The 22,127-nt window shown below is 34.4% G+C and overlaps 2 protein-coding genes and 1 long non-coding RNA gene across 6 annotated transcripts; 1 reads left to right on the top strand and 2 right to left on the bottom strand.

The window, feature by feature from the left end:
- Window positions 1–1,356: 1,356 nt before the first annotated feature.
- LOC103485837 (protein EIN6 ENHANCER) lies at window positions 1,357–22,127 on the bottom strand. Of its 4 annotated transcripts, none has more exons than XM_008443555.3 (4): window positions 21,731–22,127; window positions 4,052–4,119; window positions 3,380–3,507; window positions 1,357–1,658 (listed from the first exon to the last, which is right to left on the bottom strand). In XM_008443555.3, the coding sequence occupies exons 1-4, from the start codon at window positions 21,903–21,905 to the stop codon at window positions 1,655–1,657; spliced, it is 375 nt and encodes a 124-aa protein (XP_008441777.1). In that variant the 5' UTR covers window positions 21,906–22,127; the 3' UTR covers window positions 1,357–1,654. The 4 variants fall into 4 exon arrangements, with proteins under 4 accessions (XP_008441777.1, XP_050940504.1, XP_008441778.1 ...); XM_051084547.1 differs by lacking the exon at window positions 1,357–1,658 and adding an exon at window positions 1,671–2,204 and having other exon boundaries at window positions 21,731–22,093; XM_008443556.3 differs by lacking the exon at window positions 1,357–1,658 and having other exon boundaries at window positions 3,376–3,507; window positions 21,731–22,090.
- LOC127149345 (L10-interacting MYB domain-containing protein-like) lies at window positions 10,883–12,023 on the top strand. The gene is made up of 2 exons (XM_051084546.1): window positions 10,883–11,298; window positions 11,378–12,023. The coding sequence occupies exons 1-2, from the start codon at window positions 10,933–10,935 to the stop codon at window positions 11,912–11,914; spliced, it is 903 nt and encodes a 300-aa protein (XP_050940503.1). The 5' UTR covers window positions 10,883–10,932; the 3' UTR covers window positions 11,915–12,023.
- On the bottom strand, window positions 15,890–17,428 carry LOC127149346 (uncharacterized). Its single transcript, XR_007820839.1, has 2 exons — window positions 16,953–17,428; window positions 15,890–16,797 (listed from the first exon to the last, which is right to left on the bottom strand). It is a non-coding gene; the product is annotated as an uncharacterized LOC127149346 (long non-coding RNA).

Here is a 22,127-nt window from a genome sequence, read left to right as displayed (position 1 = left end):
GTTGGAGGTGGCCAAAGGCAATCAATAAAAAACAATTGTTGGAAGTTAGAAGTCATTAATGATGGTGGTTGAAGGTGGCCAATAGCTATCGAAGAAAAACAATAATCAGAGGTTGATAGTAGTGGTCGTTGAAGGTTGGCAAGTAACAAATTTGGAAGTTGGTTGTCGACGATAGTGAGAGACAGTGTGGTTGGAGATGGTAGGGAACAATAGTTGAAAAATCGTTAAGGAAACTTGATTGACAATAATTACTAAAAAACAAAAATTGGAGGTTGCCCGACAATAGTAGCCCAAAAATGCTGAACGAGGGTATTTTTAGACTTATACCGCTTTCTAAACCTTGAAATATTTTCATAGTAGAGATTACACAGCTAGAGTGGACCCTAGTGGCAAGTGAAACTAAAACGTATCATGAGAAGTTTAGTGGATACAAGGAGGAAGGTAAGGCTTAAGTGCAAAGCTAAGCTTGAGGACAAGCAACGTTTTAAATTTGGGACGTGATAACTCGTAGAAATACAAATTATTGTGGCCTTCTAGGTAAAACAATGAAAGTCAAAACGCGAGATAAACGATCAAAACACATAGCTTTTAATGCAAAGTTGATGTAAAACCCAAACAACTATCTCATTGAAAAGAACTACACAATCATATATCATGATCTAAACGATCGTAGATCATTCGTTTAGATTGTACTACGCAATCATTTAGAAAAAGATTACTCATACGTGTGTTGACTGAGGTATTTCTGGTATTTTCCATTATGAGCTTGTGATCTTTTTTCATTTTCAAAATTATTCTATAAAGTATAAACATTTTACCAATTTGTTATATTTTTTATAAAATCTCATAATATAGCTAAATAAAAAAGAAATTTTAAAATTAAATTTAAAATTTGAAATCAAATAATACATAAATCTAAATATTCAACCTTCAAAATTCAAAATTAAATTAAACATAAATATAAAAACAATTAAAAATTAAAAATTAAATTAAATTGAAAAAATATTAAACATATATATATATATATATGAAAAATTAATAAAGAAAGAAAAATATAAAAATATTAAAAAATATTAAACGTAGGAATATGAAAAATTAATAAATAGAAGGAAAAATTTAAGAAATATACAAAGGAAATAAATAAAATAAAATTGTCAATGTTGGAGAATCAAACACAAACGAGACTAGGAGTAGTTTTAAATTTATCTTCCCACTAATGAGCCAACAAGAGATCATTGTATTCAAATAAAATGAAAACAAAAAACTAGGAGAAACATTCTTAATTTTTATCCAATTTTTAGAAACATTTATTAAAATTTGGAAACGAAAAATAAAAATAGTTATCAAACACGTCAATTTCTTAAAAAATCGTAAATATACCTTAAATTTTTCTCAACTACAATCCAATTAGGGTTGTTTGATAGCCTTGAGATTTCTAAGTAACCGACTCAACTTTTGCTAACAAATACCAAGTCGAACATGAATTGGAAAGACAAGTAAATACACAAAATGATAGAATAAATAGACATATGATACATTTTGAGCTTACTTGACAGGTTTCTCTTTGCATCTTCAACCACATGGAAAGCTTAATGGTTTCACTTCGTATCCTCGAAGGGTTGCAAGTCGACGACGACAGAAGTGTTGTATATCTTCACCTGTAAGACTCGGATACATCAAATTGAAGTACTTAAAGGAAAATGTAGAACTAGCATGCATATTAGTTTTAATTCGGTATGCAACTGCAAGCTAGTAAGTGTTCAATTGATAACATTTTCGTTTCTCGATTCTAGTTCCTTGTTTCTAATTTCTTGTTTTCTGCTTCTTAAATTTTGAAAGCTAAAAACATGAATATGTTTGATGATCAATTCTTCTCTTGTATTAGATATATAAATATGAAAAAAAAAAGACTAAATGAAGGGGAAAATAAAACAAATGAAGAAATATAAATAAATAAATAAATAAAATAAAATAAATTAAGAAATAAAACAAAAATTAAGAAATATAAAAATAATCTAAAATAAAAAAATATAAAAATATAAAAAGCAAGAAAATAAAACAAATTAAGAAATATATATATATGTACGTATATATACATATAATAAATAAATAAAATAAAACCATCATAGTTGGGGGAGAACCCAGGGCGTGAAAGCCATATATCATCCAAGGCATGCTTCCCCACCAATGAGCTAGCCAAAGACCTCGGTACACATTAAAAACAGAATTAAATAAAATGGGCACAACAGTAAGAATAACTATTTTCCATAGTTTCTCAAATTTGGTCCAACTTTTAGAAAAGTTCTTTGAAATTTGAAAACGAGACACAAAAACAGTTATCTAAACACATCTGTTTCTAGAAAATGAGAAACAAGAAACAGCAAACAAGAACATTATCAAACGGGTTCTAAATAAACACAGTAATTTGAGTTAGTTTGGGAGGAGTTTTAAATAAACACAGGTGACTTAAGTTAGGTTGGGAGGAGTTTTGGAGGACTTTCACTTTTTTAGTGCAAGCTCCTCATGACTTCACAGTCAAATTTTCAATACCTTTTATCTTTACCTGAATACTACATCTTGAGAACGATTTTAATTTAGTTCATGGCCTACTAAAAGTAAAAGGAACTCTATCAGGTCCACATAAATGAAAGAGGATGGCAATCAATGATCGAGTGACATTGTTTTTCAGCTAAATTCTGGAATTCCTTAGACATCGTACAAAATGCATCTTCCAAGTAATACAGGAAAAGATGGTTAGGATATACTGGTCAACTCTACCTATTAATTGTTGAACAATGTAGTTGGTTAGTAAGGAATGTTAAGAAGTTTCAAATATGACTTTGACTAATTGAGCCTTCTCATGATCTTGTCTGTCAGCTCGTATTGACTGCAATCCGCCCTCATGATTTCTGTCGTGATTGTATTGTATTGAATAATCTTCTCATATGCAGTTTCGTATTGAACTTATACCATTCTTTCTCATATGATAAAAGATCATATCACATGATTTGATTTCTTTAGAAATTTTAGTTCCATCCTTAAAATCGATTTTAGCCAACTTCAATTAGCCTATATTGTCAATACAACTAAAAAAATGGAAACATGATTCATTTCTTCAAATTTGGATAAGGTGGTGTGATCTTGCAGCCATCTAAATGACATTTGATTGATCGATGGTGAAAATTTATGAACCAAAAATATAATTTCCAAAAAGAGATTATCAAATATAGTTTGATCCAATCACTTGGTCAAATCTAATATGTCCAACTAGCTACAGATCACGTCACATCATCCAAATGTCAAAAGAATTGAATCAGCATTTTGTTCCATCAATCAATGTTAATCAAAAGGAAATATATTCAGAAACTTGGGAAATTACCTTAAAACTACCGCTGCATTTCTCATGGCCAAATACCTCTGGACGTACTCATTAGGAAGTGATCTTATGACCTTGAAGATATCAGCATTTGCATATCGAAGAGTAGTCCTAGGATCATAGTATGGTGCCTGAATTACAATGTCATGACTTACTGAAGTGAAACGATCAGAGTTAAGGATAATGACTGTTTTTCACTTCTTATTTGTATTTTATTTTTCTTATATATATAGAAACAACCACTCCCATTAAAAAAACAAGCACGGGCATACAAAAAAAACCAAGTCCACAAAAGAGATACTCTTCTACCAAAAGGGACCCCAACTATACAAAAGAATCTACCAAAAGGGATTCCAACTATACAAAAGAAGGCCTCTTGTCAATCAAAGAGGTTAGGAAAATGTACATAGTTAATTAATTGCTTGAAAACATTTATATGGAAATATTGAAAAACAAGAGTGGTATTTCTTCAAATACTACGAAAATAAATAAAGAAATATGGTTTGGGCTCAAAGTAAAGCTAAAGTATGCAGTTCACTCTATACATCACTTGTTCAGATCCATTATATTCTAGAACCATTCCAAGATCATGGGCTATAAAGAAGAGAATCCGTAATTAATTTCTATTCTAGTTTAAAAGCAACGCTGAGTTATAAACTACCAAAAGTTGCATACCTCATATCCTGTTATATCACAAATTCTCTTGCATGGATGCATTGAGGGAGGTGACTCAATATTAACATCTAAAAAACAAATAAAAGGAACTATCAGTTAAACTGAGCGTATAAGGAAGAAAAGATCATAATGCATCATTTTGAAGAAAATAAAGCAAAAATGGAGTCTTCAACAACAAAGAAAATCTCTTGGATTGTTTCATAAATACTCAGTTTTGTGGCTCTTACTTGGTACAGATTTAAGCTTCTTTCAGTAATTAAATTATAAAAGCTCCATGCAATAATTATTATTATTATTATTTTAATGGAAACAAGCCTCTACATTAAAATAATGAAATGAAACTATTACTCAAATTACAAGAGAGAAAGAAAGTGAAGATAGCCGAGGGATTAGGAGATGTACCTAGGAATCTCAACTAGGACACTCCCTTAGTCCTGTCATATCCATAAGTAGTCCAAACATGATAAGGACAAAAAGCATAAACAGTCAAAAGAGATCAATACAACACAATTACAAACTTAAGCTAGGGAAATAAAAGCATGCTAATTTAAACACAAGTCTTGAATGGATTAGTCTTCAAAAGTCTTGGATGAGATGCACCAAGATGAAGCATTCAGGGGAGCCAATTCACAATGATCCATCCACCCAAGTCTTTTGTCATGGAATCCCCTTTGATTTCTTTTAAACCTAATTTCAGCAAGCATTGCCCCAACCGCATTAGCCCAAATCAACGAGGGCCCGTTTTCAAAGCTGGCACAAAAAATATCACTGAACACCCAAGCGACTTTAAAGAATGAAAATAACCTCCACCAGCATCGGCCAGCATAAGAGCAATCAAAGAATAGGTGCTGAAAATCTTCACCTTCTGCTTCACAAAGTGGGCAAATAGATGAAGGCAATCAGTGAGAAGGGGAGCTTCCTTTTCATGACCGAGGAGCAGTTTATCTGACCAAAAACCATAATTTACACAAGGATATTAACCCATCGTGGGCTTTTTCTCTTCCATAAGGCCTTAGGAAACAACTCATCTAATGGGGACAGCAAGAAAATTATAAAGGCTCTGCGCAGAAGAGCTAATCTTCCTTGGCTAATGGCCAGCTTTCTTCCCCCACTTTTATAATTTCATTGAAGCAATGAAATTGTTTCTTATTCCATTTCTTGCATGTAGAAAATTGACAGGGAAAAACGCATGCCTTGAGAAAATAGGAAGCTATACCTAAAGAAAACTTGCATGCAATGGAATTACCACTTCAAGAAAAAAAAATAAACCAAAGCTACATAAACTGGAATCTCAATTACTAGTGATCCCAACAGTATTAAGAAGACCTTGAGTGAATCAATAAAATTCACAAAGCTCCAGTTTGACACCAAAGACGAAGCTTGTCCTCAAAAGCTCATTTCTTTCCTCATGAACTACATTCAATGCACTGATTTGAACAGTCTTATATTTGTGAGACCTAAAATTGTTGTTGAAATATTAAAAAAGCCCTTTTCACTAGTAGTAACTACCCTTAGGGTTCCTCAATTCCACCCTTTCCCTGCCGATTTATCTAATAGATTCCCAGTGTAGTGAAAGTTTATGGTAGAAATGCTTAAAAGGGAAAAGTACCCTCTGAAAGTTAGTTAACAGTTTACATGTTGATATAAGTATATGTAGTTATAAATGCCATGAGCACAAGATTAAAACGTATTTTATGGTTTTAAGGAATGTTTTTGTTAGACTTCCTTCTCCCTGTTAACGTTATACAACACACAAACACACACCAGAACACAAATAAACACCACAGCAGCACGACACACACAATAATAAGCAGTATAATACTCAGATCAATGAAGTCAAACTGAAGTTATTTATATATATACAACGGAAGAGCATTCATTACAAAAGAGTTCCTCACAAAATGATGTACAGCCAAGTAAGAGGGCTGTTCTCTCCCACTCATGAACTAGGAAGTCCACTCAAAACATTCTTTCATAATCCCCCAACCCTAGCTAAGCTTTCACTATATATCCTTCCTCCACTGCTGCCACGTGCCCCCCAGGGACCACTGACCATTCCAACTACCCCTTGTCTACGTTGAAATGTCCTTCCTACCCTTCTTTCTCTTTCTATGATAAACCTGTGTGACCGGCGGCCTAGCAGTTTTGGTACGAGAGTAGAGAACCATATTAAGTTGGTAAGGCAAGTTATTGCACCCTAGGATCAAAGATGTCATTAACACAATCATTAATGCACATTTGGAACTGGATCAGTTTGTTCACTTTGTATGGAAGCTAGAGAATCTCTCAAACATATCCGTTTTTTTCTTCTTTTTTTTTCTTTTTTCTTTTTAGAAGCAACCACTTTCATTGATCAAAAAGGAAGGAATACAAGGACAGGCAACCAAGAAACCTAGACCACAAAAGAGAGGACCCTTCTACAAAAAGGGATTCCAACTATGCAAAAGAATGCCTGTGGAGTAGTTACAAAAGGTATTCGAAATCAAAACCCACAAAGAAACATGAGGGACTAGGTCTCACTGGGGTCCCTACCCCTACCTCAAAAAGTCCTATTCTTTTGATCCCCCACAAAGACCATAAAATAGCACATACCCCAGCAAGCATAAAAACAACACTTCTCCCTCCATGGCGGATTGAGGAGGAATTCCTTGATCATACTCTTGGTACCCCTCTGACCAGCCACCAAGAAACCAAATGTTTGAAATAGCAGCTCCCAAATAGAAGTAGCATGCTTCCACTACGAAAGAATATGATCCAAGTCTTCTTCCACCCTCCGATAAAGAAGAAAACAAAACAGCCCAACAAGCAAAGGTAATTTCCTAACCAGTTAATCCATCGTGTTCACACAACCATGAAGAGCATGTCAGGTAAAGAACATAATTTTCCAAAGAATCATAATCATACAAAGAACTGAGAAGACCAAGACACCAGGAGGAGAATGATCAAACATGTTTTTGAAAGAAAAATTTACACGAGAATTCCTCCAAAGGATTGGGATTCCAAACTCCCACACCCCTTCTCCCAAGCCTAAAAGAGTGGCCTTCAAGTAAAACAAGAAGAGAGGTCATATTTGTCTTTTCCCTATTGAAAAGTGGATGGTGAACATTCAACAAAAAGGAAAATGAGCTCTCAGACCAAACAAGAAAGTCAACAATAAAGCGGTTTTTTGGGGAAAACGAATGATACAGTCTCAGAGTCTCAGAAATAAAGCATAGAGAGGTCTTTCCCCCACCCAATGATTTTCCCGTAAAAATCCCCTTCCCTCCTCTACCACACAAATGAATAAGATTAACAAACAAGGGGAGCCCTTTTGAAATATCCTTCCACAAGTACCGATGTGTAACTCTAATCTTTCTGGCAAAGGTTTTTTGAATGCTCTTATTCACTCTGATGTTGATCTAAATATTTCTCTTTGTTCGGCCCCCAATGGGTTTCTTCATCCAAATTGAAGGACAATGTTATGTGGTCCTTGTTTCAGTTCACAAGGCTACTTGTTTTGGATTAACGCAGTCAAATAACTCGGCGCATTTTTCAGGGACCTACTCATATGATCAATTTTCAAGGACATGCTCATATGATCAAGATGTTTTGGAATCAGCCCATTTAAAGACTTCATCATGGTACTATCTCTGCATAAAATTCAAGGGATTTTCAATTCAAGTCATTCTTAGGAGCTCGGAGAGTATTACTATTGCTTTTCAATTTCCTTCTTTTATTTGATCATGCTACCTTTTTTTCTTTTGAAATGGAGACATGCTTTTTTATTAGTAAAAATCCAAGGTACAAGAAAACTATACAATGAGAATAATAAAGAAGCCTAAAAATAGAGGATCAGTAGCTGCACCCAAACATCTCAACTAGGTTGACCTCTTAGCGTCATCATCATATCCCATAATTTAACAAACCAGGAAAAGACTTTCTCTAAAGAGCGAAATATGCAAAGATGCAGAATCTTGAGTCTCCTGATGAATGCCTAAAAGTAGCCCCCGTTAAAGTGATTAATGGATGGATGAGAATTGTCCAGTTTAGACAAATATCCTGAATTGAATAGTTTTTGAATTTTGTATTCAAAGAGCACCAGGCTGCTGCATTCCTCTTTGACATGTCCAAAGTGTCAAACCAGCCCCTTTCCTTCTCGTAAAAGATGCGCTGATTGTGCTCAAACCATATTTCTGCCAACAACGCTTTTGTCATATTTACCCAAATCAATCACGGCTTCTTTGGCAACAAAGGGCCCCACAACAACTGAAAAGCATTGGAACTTAAAGGATCCATCGAAGACCCCATACCACATTCAAAATAGAGAATATACTATGCCAGCAGTTAAAGGAATAGGGACATAAAATAAATAAATGTAGTAGATCCTCACTATCCTTTAAGCATAGAGGACACACCGAAGTCAGCAAGCACTTGTTGGGGACTTACCTTTGCATAATCAAGGTGCAATTTACGAGACCAAATTAGTATGTTAATACTGCTGGTTTTCCAAGGAGCTTCACAAGCTCTGTCCAACGGGGAAGATGGGATGGGGAGAGGTGGGTCAGGAGGGATTTGACAGAGAATCTGCCCAAGGCATCTAATGACCATAATTCTCCTGTCTACCAATTCTGACACTCTCTTTGAAGAGAGGAGTAGCAAACATTGGAAGTCTTGGATTTCATCATCTCTCAACAGTCTTCGAAACACTAGACCAAGAGTTTGTGTCATTGTCCCAATAGGCAGCAACTGAACCAGTAAGCAGCAAGGCAAATCTGAATAACTTTGGTATTGAAGGTCCGTTTGGCCTGTTCCCTGTTTCTTGTTTCTTGTTCTTGTTTCCCGTTCCTGGTTCTTCTTCTTTTAGAACAAGAAACAAGAATGTGTTTAATAAGGGCCCGTTTGATAACGTTCCTGTTTCTCGTTTCCTGTTTCTGTTTCTAATTTTTAAGAAACGAATTTGTTTGATAAAGTTTCCTGTTTCTTGTTCTCAAAATAATAAGGAACGTTTCTATTTTATCTAAGAATTTGTGGGAACAAAAAAAACAAGTTTCTCTCGTTTCGTTCCCATCTTTATTTCTTTTTGTTTCTCTTTTCCTCTTCCACTCGTCTTCTCCATTCTCTCCGGCTAGGCATCTCCCTTCTCCGTTTTGTCTTCTCTCCGGCTAGGTTTTCTCTTCGGTTTTGTCTTCTCTCCGGCTAGCTGTTCTCTTCGGTTTTGTCTTCTCTCGTCTAAGAAAAACGACTACAGATTTCTCTAAAAACCGCAACTTTTTGTGCTGGCGAATGCCCTTTACTCCTGCAGGCTTCGGCGTTTAGCAGTATCTATTGGGGTAAATCTTCTGGTATTCTGGGTTGGTTCTTCATTTTAAGTTCTTTAATTATTTTGCTTCCCGCCTTTCAAATTGTGTTTTATTGCCGTTATGGTAGCTAGTAAAGAATAGAGGATCATGATTCTTGGGCTATGTTCTTTAATTTCTGTATGTTTGTTCCTTCTTTATCTATTGGGGATGTTTTTAATGTTTACGAATTCGAGTATTATTGTTTTCAATTCTCTCCTGACATTGTCTTGTTTGATAAAATATTTGCTTATTAATATGCATGGTAGGTGTTTGATATAATGCCGCTTTGAATTGTTTTGCTTTCTGTCTTTGGCTTTCTTTTCAAGTTCAAACTCTTAGCATACTTTCTATCATACCTTTTTGAGAGTTGGGATGAGTTTAGGTATTTGATTTTTTTGTGGGCTTTTCCAAATCCTTGCCCATTGATCTTCGTTTCACTACAAGATGCTAGAGTCCTGCAATTGGATAATCTTCTCCTGTTGTTAGTTATTTTATGGGAAAATTAATGTTTGGACTGCAGATTGCAAGAAATGCTGTCTTTATGGTTTTTCTAAATTTAGTGAACTCGAATGAAACAATTTCTCTTCTCATGCTGAACATGATATATCAAATTCCCATTTCTGATGCTGATTTAGTACAAAAGTTCGAATGCTGTTGAATTAGATTTACCCGAGTTACATGTATTGGTTGCATAGAGATTTAATACTCAGTAAAACTTCAGTCCTGTCTTTGCCCACCAACTGAGATTTGAATTCAATTAGTCATGATTGAAACCAATAGCATACATCCAGCTGCTCTGTTTTCACCTTGGTTTGTTCAGTTCAAAGGAAAATTTTGGTGAAAACAGAAGTTGTTGAAAATGGATAGATCCTCCTGGTATGCTTAACAAGCCAGTATGGAATATGAATGCATCTACTAACTTCATTCTCTGTATAAAATATGAATGTTTAACATATGATATTTAACAGTACAGCTTCCAATTTCATCCAAAGACTTTTCTCTATCACTCCCATTTTTCCATCAACATCGTAATTAAATTGAAGGGAACCTAAAAGTCAAGAAGTTGGGAAGTCTCTTTGTAGTGTTGATATTTGGTCCACATGTATGGTTTTTGTTTTTTAGAAAACTGAAAAACATTACTTATTTGTGATGTATGTAAACATAGTGTTATTGTACAATGATTCCATGGAAATGTTAGAGAAGAGAACTGAATATAGAATTTGATTTCGAGACAAGAATGTTCAGTCTTCTTGACCAATATATCTAATTTGTTACTAATAGAACTTAAGTTATGATTTCTGCCATGACTTAATAATTTCATCATGAATGTTCATGAAACAGTATTTACAAAAATATATAAAAATCTATTAACTTGTCAATCTCAAAGCTTAATTACATAAATATATGTTGTTTAAACTATATATTAATTCTATTATGTTTTCTTTTGCTTTTGCAATTAGCCATGTTTGAACTGAACTGATATATGTTGTTTAAACTATAAACATTCTGTTTGTTTATTTTAATTTTGCCACTAATTTTTGGATTTGTCATTATGTAGAAAGGATGTCACAAAAATCAACTGAACAACTTTGTGTCGATGACGTTGTTGAGATTGATGAATTAAAAGGTGAGGGACCATGGTCAAATAAAAGTGAAACTTTGTTTGTAGACTTAATGGATGAAGAGGTTGCAAAAGGCAATCGACCAACTACAACATTTACAAAGACTAGTTGGAATTATATGAGAAGCCAACTAATTGCTAGTGCAGGATATAATTATTCTCACGATCAATTGAAAAATAAGTTTAACAAATTAAGACAAATGTACAAAGACTTCAAAAAGATATTGAGTGATATGACAGGAAATGGTTGGGATCCATTATTAGGTACCATCAATCTTGAAGAGGAGCAATGGAATGAGCTTTTTAAGGTATAATAGTTGCAGTTTTTTTCAATTGCTAATCATCTTTAGGCGAATAAGAGAGCTAAACAGTTTTCATTTTCTATAGGTGAATAAGAGAGCTAAAAAGTTTAGAAAAAGTGGTTGCCCACATTATGAAAAGCTCGTAAGGATTTTTGGAGATACTACTGCAACAGGTGTAAATGCTTGCCCATCAACAAGACTTATTTCAGATTCTGAAGATGAAAATGAAAATGATGTTGCAAGCAACACAAACGTTGGTGTTGAAGAGAATAATAAAGGAAAAAGCAAAAAACGATTTCGAAGAAAGAAAGACGAATTTGGCAGTTTCTTCTCATCATTCTTAGATGTATATGCGGAGAATGCAAAGAGAAAGAATGACATCCTTGAGAAAAGATCTTTTGGTTGTACATCTAGTCAAGTTGATGAGAGTCAAACATCAAACAAAAAAGATGATCTCCATGAAGAGTTGATGGAATGTTTAGACATTTTAAATACAATGGAGGATGTTGATGGAGAGGCTTATTCCAAAATACTGAAACTCTTGCACGGAGATCTTGCTTGGAGAAAGCTATTTTTGCGCATGCCCGATTCAAGGAAGAGAGATTTCATAAATAGTCTTTAGATGTCACTTAGGGATGTTTTAGGATTATGTCATTTACTTTTTAATATTAGACTTAAACATGGATTTTGTATGTTTGACTTTGAATTGATATGGACTTCAATTGACTTTATGGTTTGTGTTGTTTTTTAACATGGCTACGTTTGATGTATTGAGATGGATTATGTCATAAATAGTCTTTGATTTGTACATTTTTTGTGTTTGATTTAGGGATATACTAGTGAATTGATATGGACTTGATTCAAGATAATCATTCTGATGACGGTTTTGATTCTGACGACGATGATGATGGTATTTGCATCCTTTTTACTTTATTCTACATGAGCTTCAACAGGATACAATATTCAAAACAACCATGTAGAACCTCTGCACTGAGAGGACATGATTATGTGATTGAGTTGTTAAATGGAAACGATAGTAGATGTTTTGATTGTTTTAGAATGAAAAGAATTACATTCATAAGGTTTTGTGAAGATTTAAAATCAAAGACAAATCTGAAATCATCTAGGTATCTTACCGTTCAAGAAAAAGTTGCTATATTCTTATTAATCATATCACATAATGAAAGCAATCGTATAGCAGCAGAAAGATTTCAACATTCGGGTCATACTATTTCTCTAGCTTTTAACAAGGTTTTGAGGAAAGTTTGCAAGCTTGGTGGAGAAATTATTCGTCCACCCAATATGGACACTGTAGCAACGGAGATCGTATCAAATTCAAAATATTACCCTTTCTTTAAGGTAATGCCTTAACGTTTTGATTTATTTTCAGAAATATAATGTTTAGAAATATATTTATGTTTTTTTATTATCCTTTAGGATTGTATTGGTGCTATTGATGGCACTCATGTTGCTGCAAGCATTCCCCAAAATGAACAAATACCGTTTCGTGGAAGAAAAACTAACACAACATGGAATATAATGTGTGTTTGTTCATTTGATATGTTATTCACGTATGTCATGTCTGGTTGGGAAGGATCGGCCAATGATTCTCGTATACTCCAAGAATGTATCAAGAATCCCGAGAATAAATTTCCTATGCCTAAGAGAGGTAAGTAATTATGTGTTTTTCAAAACTTTAATTCCATATTTGAGTTTATGATAATTTTTTATTTGCTTTATTACATGCAGATCAATACTATCTTGTCGACTCAGGATATTCAAATATGCCAGGATTTTTAGCACCATTTCGAGGTCAAAGATATCATTTACGAGATTTTAGAGAAAGGAGACATCGCCCTCGAGGTAGAGAAGAAGTGTTTAATTATCGACATTCTTCACTGCGAAATGTCATCGAACGTTGTTTTGGTGTGCTGAAGGCTCGATTTCCTATTCTTAAGCAAATGCCTCCGTACCCGATCAAGACACAAAAATATATACCGATAGCATGTTGCACAGTTCACAATTATATTAGATTGAATGATCGTGAAGATGATCTTTTCAATGACTTTAGCAATGAATTAATGATCGTTGAAGATACACATAATTTTTCGGCCAATTTGCAGAGGGATATAATTGAATTAGATGTGAGTCGACAGCATTTACGAGAAATGGCCCGAGCGAGAGATGATATTGCAAATCAAATTTGGGCAACATTTGAAGGATAGATACAATTTTATGTTTATGTTATTTCTTTTATTTGTGCACTAGGACTTTTTGTATTAAATGATATAAAGTACTTTTGATAATTTTCATTTTTATGTTTAATGCAGGACATAAATTTTAACTTAATGTTTAATTGAATTACATGTGAATAAAATAAAAATAAATCTTGAAGATGAGCAATCAAACAAAACTATTAAACAATAAATAATAAAAACAGGAAACAAGAAACAGTTACCAAACACATTTTCTGTTTCTGTTTCTTTTTTTAAAGAAACAAGAAACAGAAACAGTTATCAAACATATTCCTGTTTCTTGTTCTAAAGAAAGAAGAAACAGGGAACAAGAAACAGAAAACAGGAAACAGGAAACAGGGAACAGAAATGTTACCAAACGGGCCCTAACTGTTTCTATTTCTTGTTTCTCGAGAAAAAAAGAAACATAAACAAAAATATGTATTTGATAACTATATCTTGTTTCCTGATTTTCTCCGAGATTTATTTTCTATTTTATTTATGTTATTTTATTCGCATCTAAGTCAATTAAACATTAAACAAAAATATATATATCCTCCATTAATCATAAAAACAAAATTATCAAAAGTTTATTCATTTAATACAAAGAAGTAGCAATGAACAAATAAAAATAATAATATAAACATAAAATTGTATCTATCCTTCAAATATTACCCAAATTTGATTGGCAATATCATCTCTCACACAGGCCATTTCTCTTAGATGATGTCGACTCACTTTCGTGACATCTAGAATGTAATATTAATTTTAAAGCAAGTTATTATGTTTTTAATATTTAGAATCGAAAGAAACAAAACAAAAGTTAACCTTTAACACTACGTAACTATGATACTTTAGAGAAAAATCCATAACGAAAACCTAGATCCGCACAAGGAGGAAGACAACTATGGATCCGGCTAAGAGGAAGAGTCGGGCAAAAACTTTGGATCCGGCGAAGAGAAAGAATCCGACTTGTAGAGGAAGATGATGAGAGAAAGAGAAAGAGGATGGTTATTTGGGAAAGATGATGAAGATAAAAGAGGAATAAAAAGAAAATCACGTGAAGAGGAAAATGGAAAAGAAAAAGAAAACCAATAGAAAAATAATTGAGAAAAAGGAAAAGGAAATCAATAGAAAAATAATTGAGAAAAAGGAAAAGGAAATCAATAGAAAAATAATTAAGAAAAAGGAAAAGGAAATCAATAGAAAAATAATTGAGAAAAAGGAAAAGGAAATCAATAGAAAAATAATTGAGAAAAAGGAAAAGGAAATCAATAAAAAAAATAATTGAGAAGAAGGAAACGGAAACCAATAAAAATAGTTGAGGAAAAGGAAAAGAAAACCAATAAAAATAATTGAGAAAAAGGAAAAGAAAAAAATAGAAATAAATTGAGAAAAATGAAAAGGAAATCAAAAATAATTGAGAAATGGAACGGAAGAAACCACTTTTTTTGTTCCCAATAATTACTTATACAATGAGAAACGTTTCTACTTTTCTTGAAAACGAGAAACAAGGAACGTTACAAAACACTTTCGTTTCTTAAATAAAATGAAAACACAAACAGAAAATAGGGAACGAAAACGTTACCAAATGAGCCCTAAATATTTAGAGGTATTTCACCTGCCCATGAATCTATCCAGAATGGCAACCTTCCATTGCCAAGCTTAAAAGAGGACAATACTTCCACCTTTCTTCGTGTTCTTGAGATGTTGACCCAAGGACTTCTTAGACTATTCCCAAATTTGCTTAGAGTATGCCAATCAAAAGCTTTACTGCCATGAATATTAATCACTTGTCTCCTTAGCGCAGCATCTTCCTTCGTGTATCTCCACCCCTATTTGGCAAGGAGTGCCAAATTTTGCGTTTTGATACCACCCAAACCAAGCCCGCCATCTAACTGGGATGGTGTGACCTTTCTCCAATGCACCAACTGGTTTATTTTACTACCAGAGTGCCTCCCCCAAAAGAAATTTTGCATAAGCTTTTCAAGAGTAGAAGCTACATTTTCTGAGATGGCAAAGATAGACAAGTAGAATGTCGGAAGGTTGGCCAAGACTGAATTACATAAGGTTTGTCTTCCACCTCTTGGAGATATTGTGATAAGGCAATCCTAATCCTTGATCCAAAGATCCAATCTATTAACGTAGATAGAACCTTTGAAATAAGAAACTAGCACCTCCTTATACTAATTTAGATCAACCAAGAGAAAGTTAGAATTAGATTACCTCTTAGATCAAAGATCTAGAAGCAACATTTGGAAACCTTGTTCTAAAATAAGTCACTCCACAATCAAACTTGATCAAAGTTAGAGTGAATGACTCACATGCATTCTATCACAAGAATTGCAAATTAAGGGAAAAAGTCTAAAAAATGAGATTTCAAATTGCATTCATCAAGTCTCGTTTTTACAAATGGAAGGATAGAGGTCTTATATAACCTTGTAGAGATTCTATCATAATTGATGAAAATACCAAAAAGTCAAAATAAAACATTATCTAAACTTTCTATCTTCCATCAACTATCTTCCAACCACCATCTTTAATACTAACCTATTAATGGTAGTTACTATAATGCCCCAGGCCCAGGATTCAAACCAGAATTTGGAATTCGGATCTCCGACCTTCCCCTGCATGTCCAGGATTATTAGAGTGAGAGTCGTCCCCAAAAACCAACACGAGTACTTTCAGCATACTTTGTCCTCACATGCATTCTAGAAAAATTCCCATGAGGTCACCCAAAATAGAATTGCTCTAAACTAAAGCACACTTAACTTTGGAATTCCTATGATCAAGCTACCAAAAAGGAAAGTGCACCTTGTTGGTATAGGTAGTAACTTTTAATTATTTTGAGCCTTTCTTAATCTTACTTTTATGTCCTCATTTCATATCCTTAGGATCCGTCTCATTCAGAAGTGATACCGATTCATTCACGTCCCTTCCTAAACTCGGGGTGTTACATGCTCACCAGCTTCCACTTGGTTCGTCCCCGAACTGCTTGGTTCCGCTCTGATACCATCTGTAACGCCCTAGGCCCAGGATTTGGACCAGGATTCGAAACTCGGATCCCCGACATTCCCCTACATCAGTAGAATCTCTTACCTAAGAGATTAACAAACTATTACCCTTAGTTGACAGTCAAAGTTTCCAATGAATCAATCCTAAAATGACTACATCCAAAACTTTCCAATTCGACTTACCAACAAAAGAGGTTGAAACCAATTCAACCTTTAAGATATTGCACAATGACTACTCCAAATTTAGCCCATCAAACCTTCAAGAAAAATAATCCAACCTTAAGAAAATAACCCAAAATTAACCAAAATTAATTTACTTAGAAAAGGAATTGATATTTGATGGGTAAATCAAAACTTAATCAAATACTCACCAAAAACTTAAATGGCTTAAGGAAGAGAAAAGAACACTTACGACTCGACTAAATGTGGACTCTGCTTGGGTTTGGCTTATGTCTACGCATTCGACTCGGAGTAGGGAGAAATCAACTCGGCTTAAGCGTTTGAGGGGAGAGGCTCGAACACTAAAGGGGCTCGCACATGAGAAGACCGACTCGGAAGAAACCCTTGTCCAGCAACTCCTGCAACTGGACCTTCAGCTTATCTGGGGACATTCTGTATGGAGCTCCGATATGGGAAAAGTGTCTGGCTCTAACTCAATACCAAAATCAATCTCTCTGTGAGGCGGAAGTCCTGGAAGCTCTTCTGGAAAAACATCATGGTATTCCCTTACCACTGGTTCAGATGATAAGAAAACCTCGGGCTCTCTAGGGTCTACTACACTAGCCAAGATACTCTAGGTACCTTGGTTAAGTAGCTTATTGGCCTTTATGGCTGAGCTAACTTTGGGTAGGACCACAGTCCCTGGTCCCTACCCCCTTGTACTTGAATCTAGCTGCAACAGGAGGATTAAAAATTACTTCCTTGCGAGAACAGTCCATGCTTGCATGGTTAGCAGCTAGCTAATCCATGCCTAAAATTACATCAAAGTCTCACATGTCTAAAACTAACAAAGTTACATCTAAAACATGGTTTGATATCTCTATTTGACAAGTTTTTATCTTTTCTTTTGATAACATAATCTCTTTAGAAGGAGTAGAAACTGATAATCGTTAGTTAATTTCTTTGCTGTCAGCAAAAGGTAATCGTTAGAAACTAATAAGGATTGATTCATTGGAAACTTTGCTGTCAGCTGAAGGTAATCGTTAGTTAATTTCTCAGGTAAGAGATTCTACTACTAGACCTTCGAATATAAAATTAAGAGCTAAGATACATAATGTGTTGATGTTAATGACTGATGTTGATGACTGATATTGATGATTGATATGTTATGACGCATGAGATATTAATCACATGATAAGGACGTTATGATTGATATTCGTGTCCTATTATGTTATTTATGATACATGTTATGGACGAGTGTTCTATTAACTTTGTCTATTAGGATTGTACCCATATAGGTGTCCCTTGAAATCACCACCTTTTCATAGATTTATGACTGTGTGAGTTCGACGGGACCACCAGCCTGTCATGATATGTTTATGAGTGATTCGACAGAGTCACTTACAACCCAGTTCTCTTAGGAGTTCTTTCGGGTTCACCGACAGACCATATGTGTTCCTACAAGATCACTAGATGGCGTGAGTTCGAGAGCACGATAGTTTTGGGGTACTTCCTTACGGAACCCTAATGGAAAGTTAACAGACACCTACTGAGACTAGTAGTTGGTTACGAAACCCTAATGGGAAGTTAACAGACGTCTATCGGGACTTGTAGTGAGTCCCTTACTGAGTATATGTTTATACTCATTCTTTCTATGTTTAATTTTTCAGGCAGAGGTAGAGAAAAATTAGCGAATGACAAGAAGTAACCGTGACTTGCCATAGGAGAACTTTTTGTTGCTTCTACTTTTATTTTTACAATTTGGATTCTTTTAGTAGTTTTTTGTATTATTGAATTTATCGAACTCATGATTTAAGCCTATGATTATTTTCTTTAAAAGTTAGAGCCCGAACTAGGATTTTATTTCTATATATTTTAAAATATGATTTATAAATGAATACTTGAAATTTTCATTGAAAATTTAATGTTCTCTTCATTTTAAATTTTAGAGTCTTTATTTATTCTAGTAGTAATGACCTCAACTAAGTATAAAGAATTTGGATCCTTACATTTACCCTAACTTGTCAAATTAAAACAAATGAAAATACAATGAAAATGTGATATTAACCATATCATGAGGTCTTCAATATGTTGGGTTCATGGAAGCTTAATGTATTCCACAGTCCGCTTCAACCAAGAAAACGTTGACATTCAATTCTCCAAATGGTCCTTTGTTTCTTAAATTAACATGTGGCACATGGAATTGAGGAAAAACCGACCCTATCCATTCTTGTACATGTAGAATGAATGATTGGTTAATCTTTGATGCCTTAGATTTTATAATTGGTCTGTATGGAACATCATGATTCTTATCATATTGAACCTTTTTCATCTATCCAATTTTGTGTACTCTATCAATCACTTGTTGCCAAAAGACTTTCTGCCTTGTATAGCCTCCGAAAGGAAGACCTAAATACAGAAAAAGAAGCTTTTCCACTTTGCATCTTATTTTTCCAGCCATTTGGTGGCTTTTCATCTCCTACACTAATTCCACTAAGTGTAGATTTGTCCCAATTAACTTTCTAACCAGAACACCATTCAAACAAATTGATAGCCTCCTTAACTTAAGAAGCATGGCTTCATCATCTTTACAGAATAGGATAGTATCATCAGCATATTAGAGAATTGGAATGTGAACTCTATCTTTTCCAACCGTGAATTGGCCAATTTCATGCAACGTGTTGATGATGGCTCCTAAAACTTCGTTGACGAGCAAAAATCAAAAAGGAGAAAGTGGGTTTCCTGGTCGAATGCCTCTAGAAGCCACTATCCTTCCTCTAGGTTTTTCATTAACTAAAATGGAAAATCTAGGATTTTTAGGCAGCCCAACATTCATGATGACCATTTAGAACTGAACTTCTTACAATGCAATGCCTTTTCGATAAAACCCCAATCAACTCTATCGAAGGCTTTTTCAAGATAGTAGAACTTCTTATTTGACCATGCTACTGGATATTAATTTCTGTGTTTAGTTGTTACTTGCTTTCTTGTTTGTATTTTGGAGCAATAATCGTTTGCTTTTCTTTAATGAGAAATGTTCTATCTTTTCAAACAAAAATAATATCAAATAGATCAATCAAAATGGCTCAAACAAAATGGGAGGGAATAATGAAGACTCTAGAGAAGACAATGCTTCTCCAAATTCAAGGATGAGAAATTCCTAGAACTAAGACAAGTGATGAGATATCGAGCATAGCATTGAGGTGGAGAATGTGCAAATTCCTAACCAGCTATAAGAACCAAAAGAATCCTTGATTGAAGGTTTTAGGTTTTTGTCATTATATTTTCATCGTGACTCCTTTTTTCAGTTTGTAGTTGATTGCACCAAGCACTTGCAGCTTTGCATAATTTCAAGTTTACCAGTCTGATTTTCTGGTTGGTTAGGTGTATTTGTGTACAAAAAAAATCACATTTTTTAAACAATCAAGTAATCACCTAATGTTCTATTTTGTCGGGATTACATTCTCATGTTCTTAATGAGAATTTCTTAAACCTTCTACTTGATTCCCAAAGGAAAAGTCTCCTTCCACACTCGAGAATCCATAATCTTGATCTTTTCTCAAAGTTCTTAATTTTCATGTTTATGAATATGGTTTCTTAGGTTATTTGGAGATGGGGACTTTTCACCATGTGGAATTCTTGTCCTTCAGTTTGCTCCATTCCTAACACTTTGTCTCGTGTTGATATTCTCTTGATTTTAGCTTCTAGGCACCGTTAGTTGTTCTAGTTGTCAAGAGATTCATTTCTCATACACTAGGCTGTAAATCCCCCAAACAATGTGCAAATCACATCAAGTGTTCCATTGAAGATTTGGAAGATATAATTTGGTGTTTGGTCAAGAGAAACGAAACCTCCAATACCAATTTTGGTGTATACCAAGGAGTAAAATTATTCTTTATTTCATAATGATCCAAAATACAGAAAGAACGCTAACATTTATAATAGTAGGCATAAGTCTATCAACCTAACAACCGATTTGTTGGCTAATAAGATGTAAAGCATTCCCTTACTATTACTAGTATTCGATAATCAAAAGATAGCCCTCATGCTTCACACTCCAGCCGATTACAAAGAGTTGGTTCTCTCCCCTCCTCTTGAGTACTTTCCTATCACCAAAAAGCATAACCCTACCAACAACTACTCTTTATTACATATACTGACCACACTCACTCCCACACAATCTCTCGGTGGTCTCAATCCCCATACTAACTAACTTTCACTCTGGACTTCGCTTTTTACCCTTCCTAGAGTACTTCAGCAGTATCGGTGACCCACATAAAAAATAACAAATAACTGAAATATTTAAGTAATCAAATAATAACTAATAATACAATCGGTAAAACAGCTCAACCAGCTCAATTGCAAGAACAAGAAAGGGTTGCATCAGAAACCTTAAGCATCAAGGCCTAAACAGAGGAATTGAACCTAATAGTTTCCCACAACTCCCCCACAAATCTCTCACCCTCACTAAATTCTATGATTCCTCTTAATCCAAATCTCCCAAACATTAGTGAAGAAACAAGTGGTTCCTAAAATATAGCCCTTCACTCTAAAAAGCGGACTATTCCAAATCCAAACCAAAGAGACTTCAAAAGCTTCCAAAAAAGAAACAAATCAAGAAGCAAACTGGAAAAAATTAGAGAGAAAAATGTGAGGAAAGCGACAAATTCTTAGAATTGATAGAAGTTTAGGTTTTCTTATATTAGATGACATTTTTCCCCTCCAAATTTTCCTAAATTCACTACATGTTATGTCCGTGTAAATTTATCGATAGGCAACTGTAACATTCATCAAAAACTAAATTGGAAGTATGTAAAAGGAAAAAATATATGTGAACTAAATTGAAAAAATACCCAAACATTAACATCTAAAAACATAGAGTTGACCTCTTAAATAATTATGAAAGAAAAAAAAGTCGCAGCCCATGCATCAAAGCAGCAAGAAACAAAGTTCTTCTCAAGTCAAAGGCGTAATCAAATGTAGGAGAAATAGCAAGAGAGTAATGATGGAAATGAGAAAAGGAAATCTTACAGTTGGGTTCATCAGGGGAGTAATTGTTATAGTTCTCGGCTTGAAGAATTTGCTTCAAATGTTTCCAGTGCCTGCCTCTAGATTGGCCTTTAGGATACTTTTCGTACATTTGAATTCGTTTGAAATTAAGGTGGATCGGCAACACTAACTCTGCTTCTATCACCTCCGGCTCCATCTTAATAAACTCTTGTTTAATACTGAATTAAATGTCTTCTGATTTCTGAAATACTTTTGATATTCAAAGGTTAAACAGAAACCCTAACGATTAGTCCATAGCGGCAGCCTGCAAAATCACCGATTCAATTGACCGGTCGTACTGCCTTGCCACGCGTGGTGAGAGGTGAAAGAAGGGAACATACTTAAATCGATTAATTTTTAAGGGATTTATAGCCCACAA

This window comes from Cucumis melo, chromosome 5 (assembly GCF_025177605.1).
Source record: "Cucumis melo cultivar AY chromosome 5, USDA_Cmelo_AY_1.0, whole genome shotgun sequence".
NCBI lineage: Eukaryota > Viridiplantae > Streptophyta > Magnoliopsida > Cucurbitales > Cucurbitaceae > Cucumis > Cucumis melo.
The sequence above is the reverse complement of the archived record's forward strand: the minus strand, read 5'-3'. Positions and strand labels throughout refer to the sequence as shown.

Coding starts and splice junctions, on each gene's coding strand:
- LOC127149345 (XM_051084546.1), top strand. CDS start 10,933: ATGTCACAAAAATCAACTGAACAACTTTGTGTCGATGACGTTGTTGAG. Junction 11,299..11,377: donor AATGGAATGAGCTTTTTAAG/GTATAATAGTTG, acceptor CATTTTCTATAG/GTGAATAAGAGAGCTAAAAA.
- LOC103485837 (XM_051084547.1), bottom strand. CDS start 21,905: ATGGAGCCGGAGGTGATAGAAGCAGAGTTAGTGTTGCCGATCCACCTT. Junction 3,508..4,051: donor GTGATATAACAGGATATGAG/GTATGCAACTTT, acceptor ATTGTAATTCAG/GCACCATACTATGATCCTAG. Junction 2,205..3,379: donor AATGCAGCGGTAGTTTTAAG/GTAATTTCCCAA, acceptor ATGTGTACCGAG/GTCTTTGGCTAGCTCATTGG.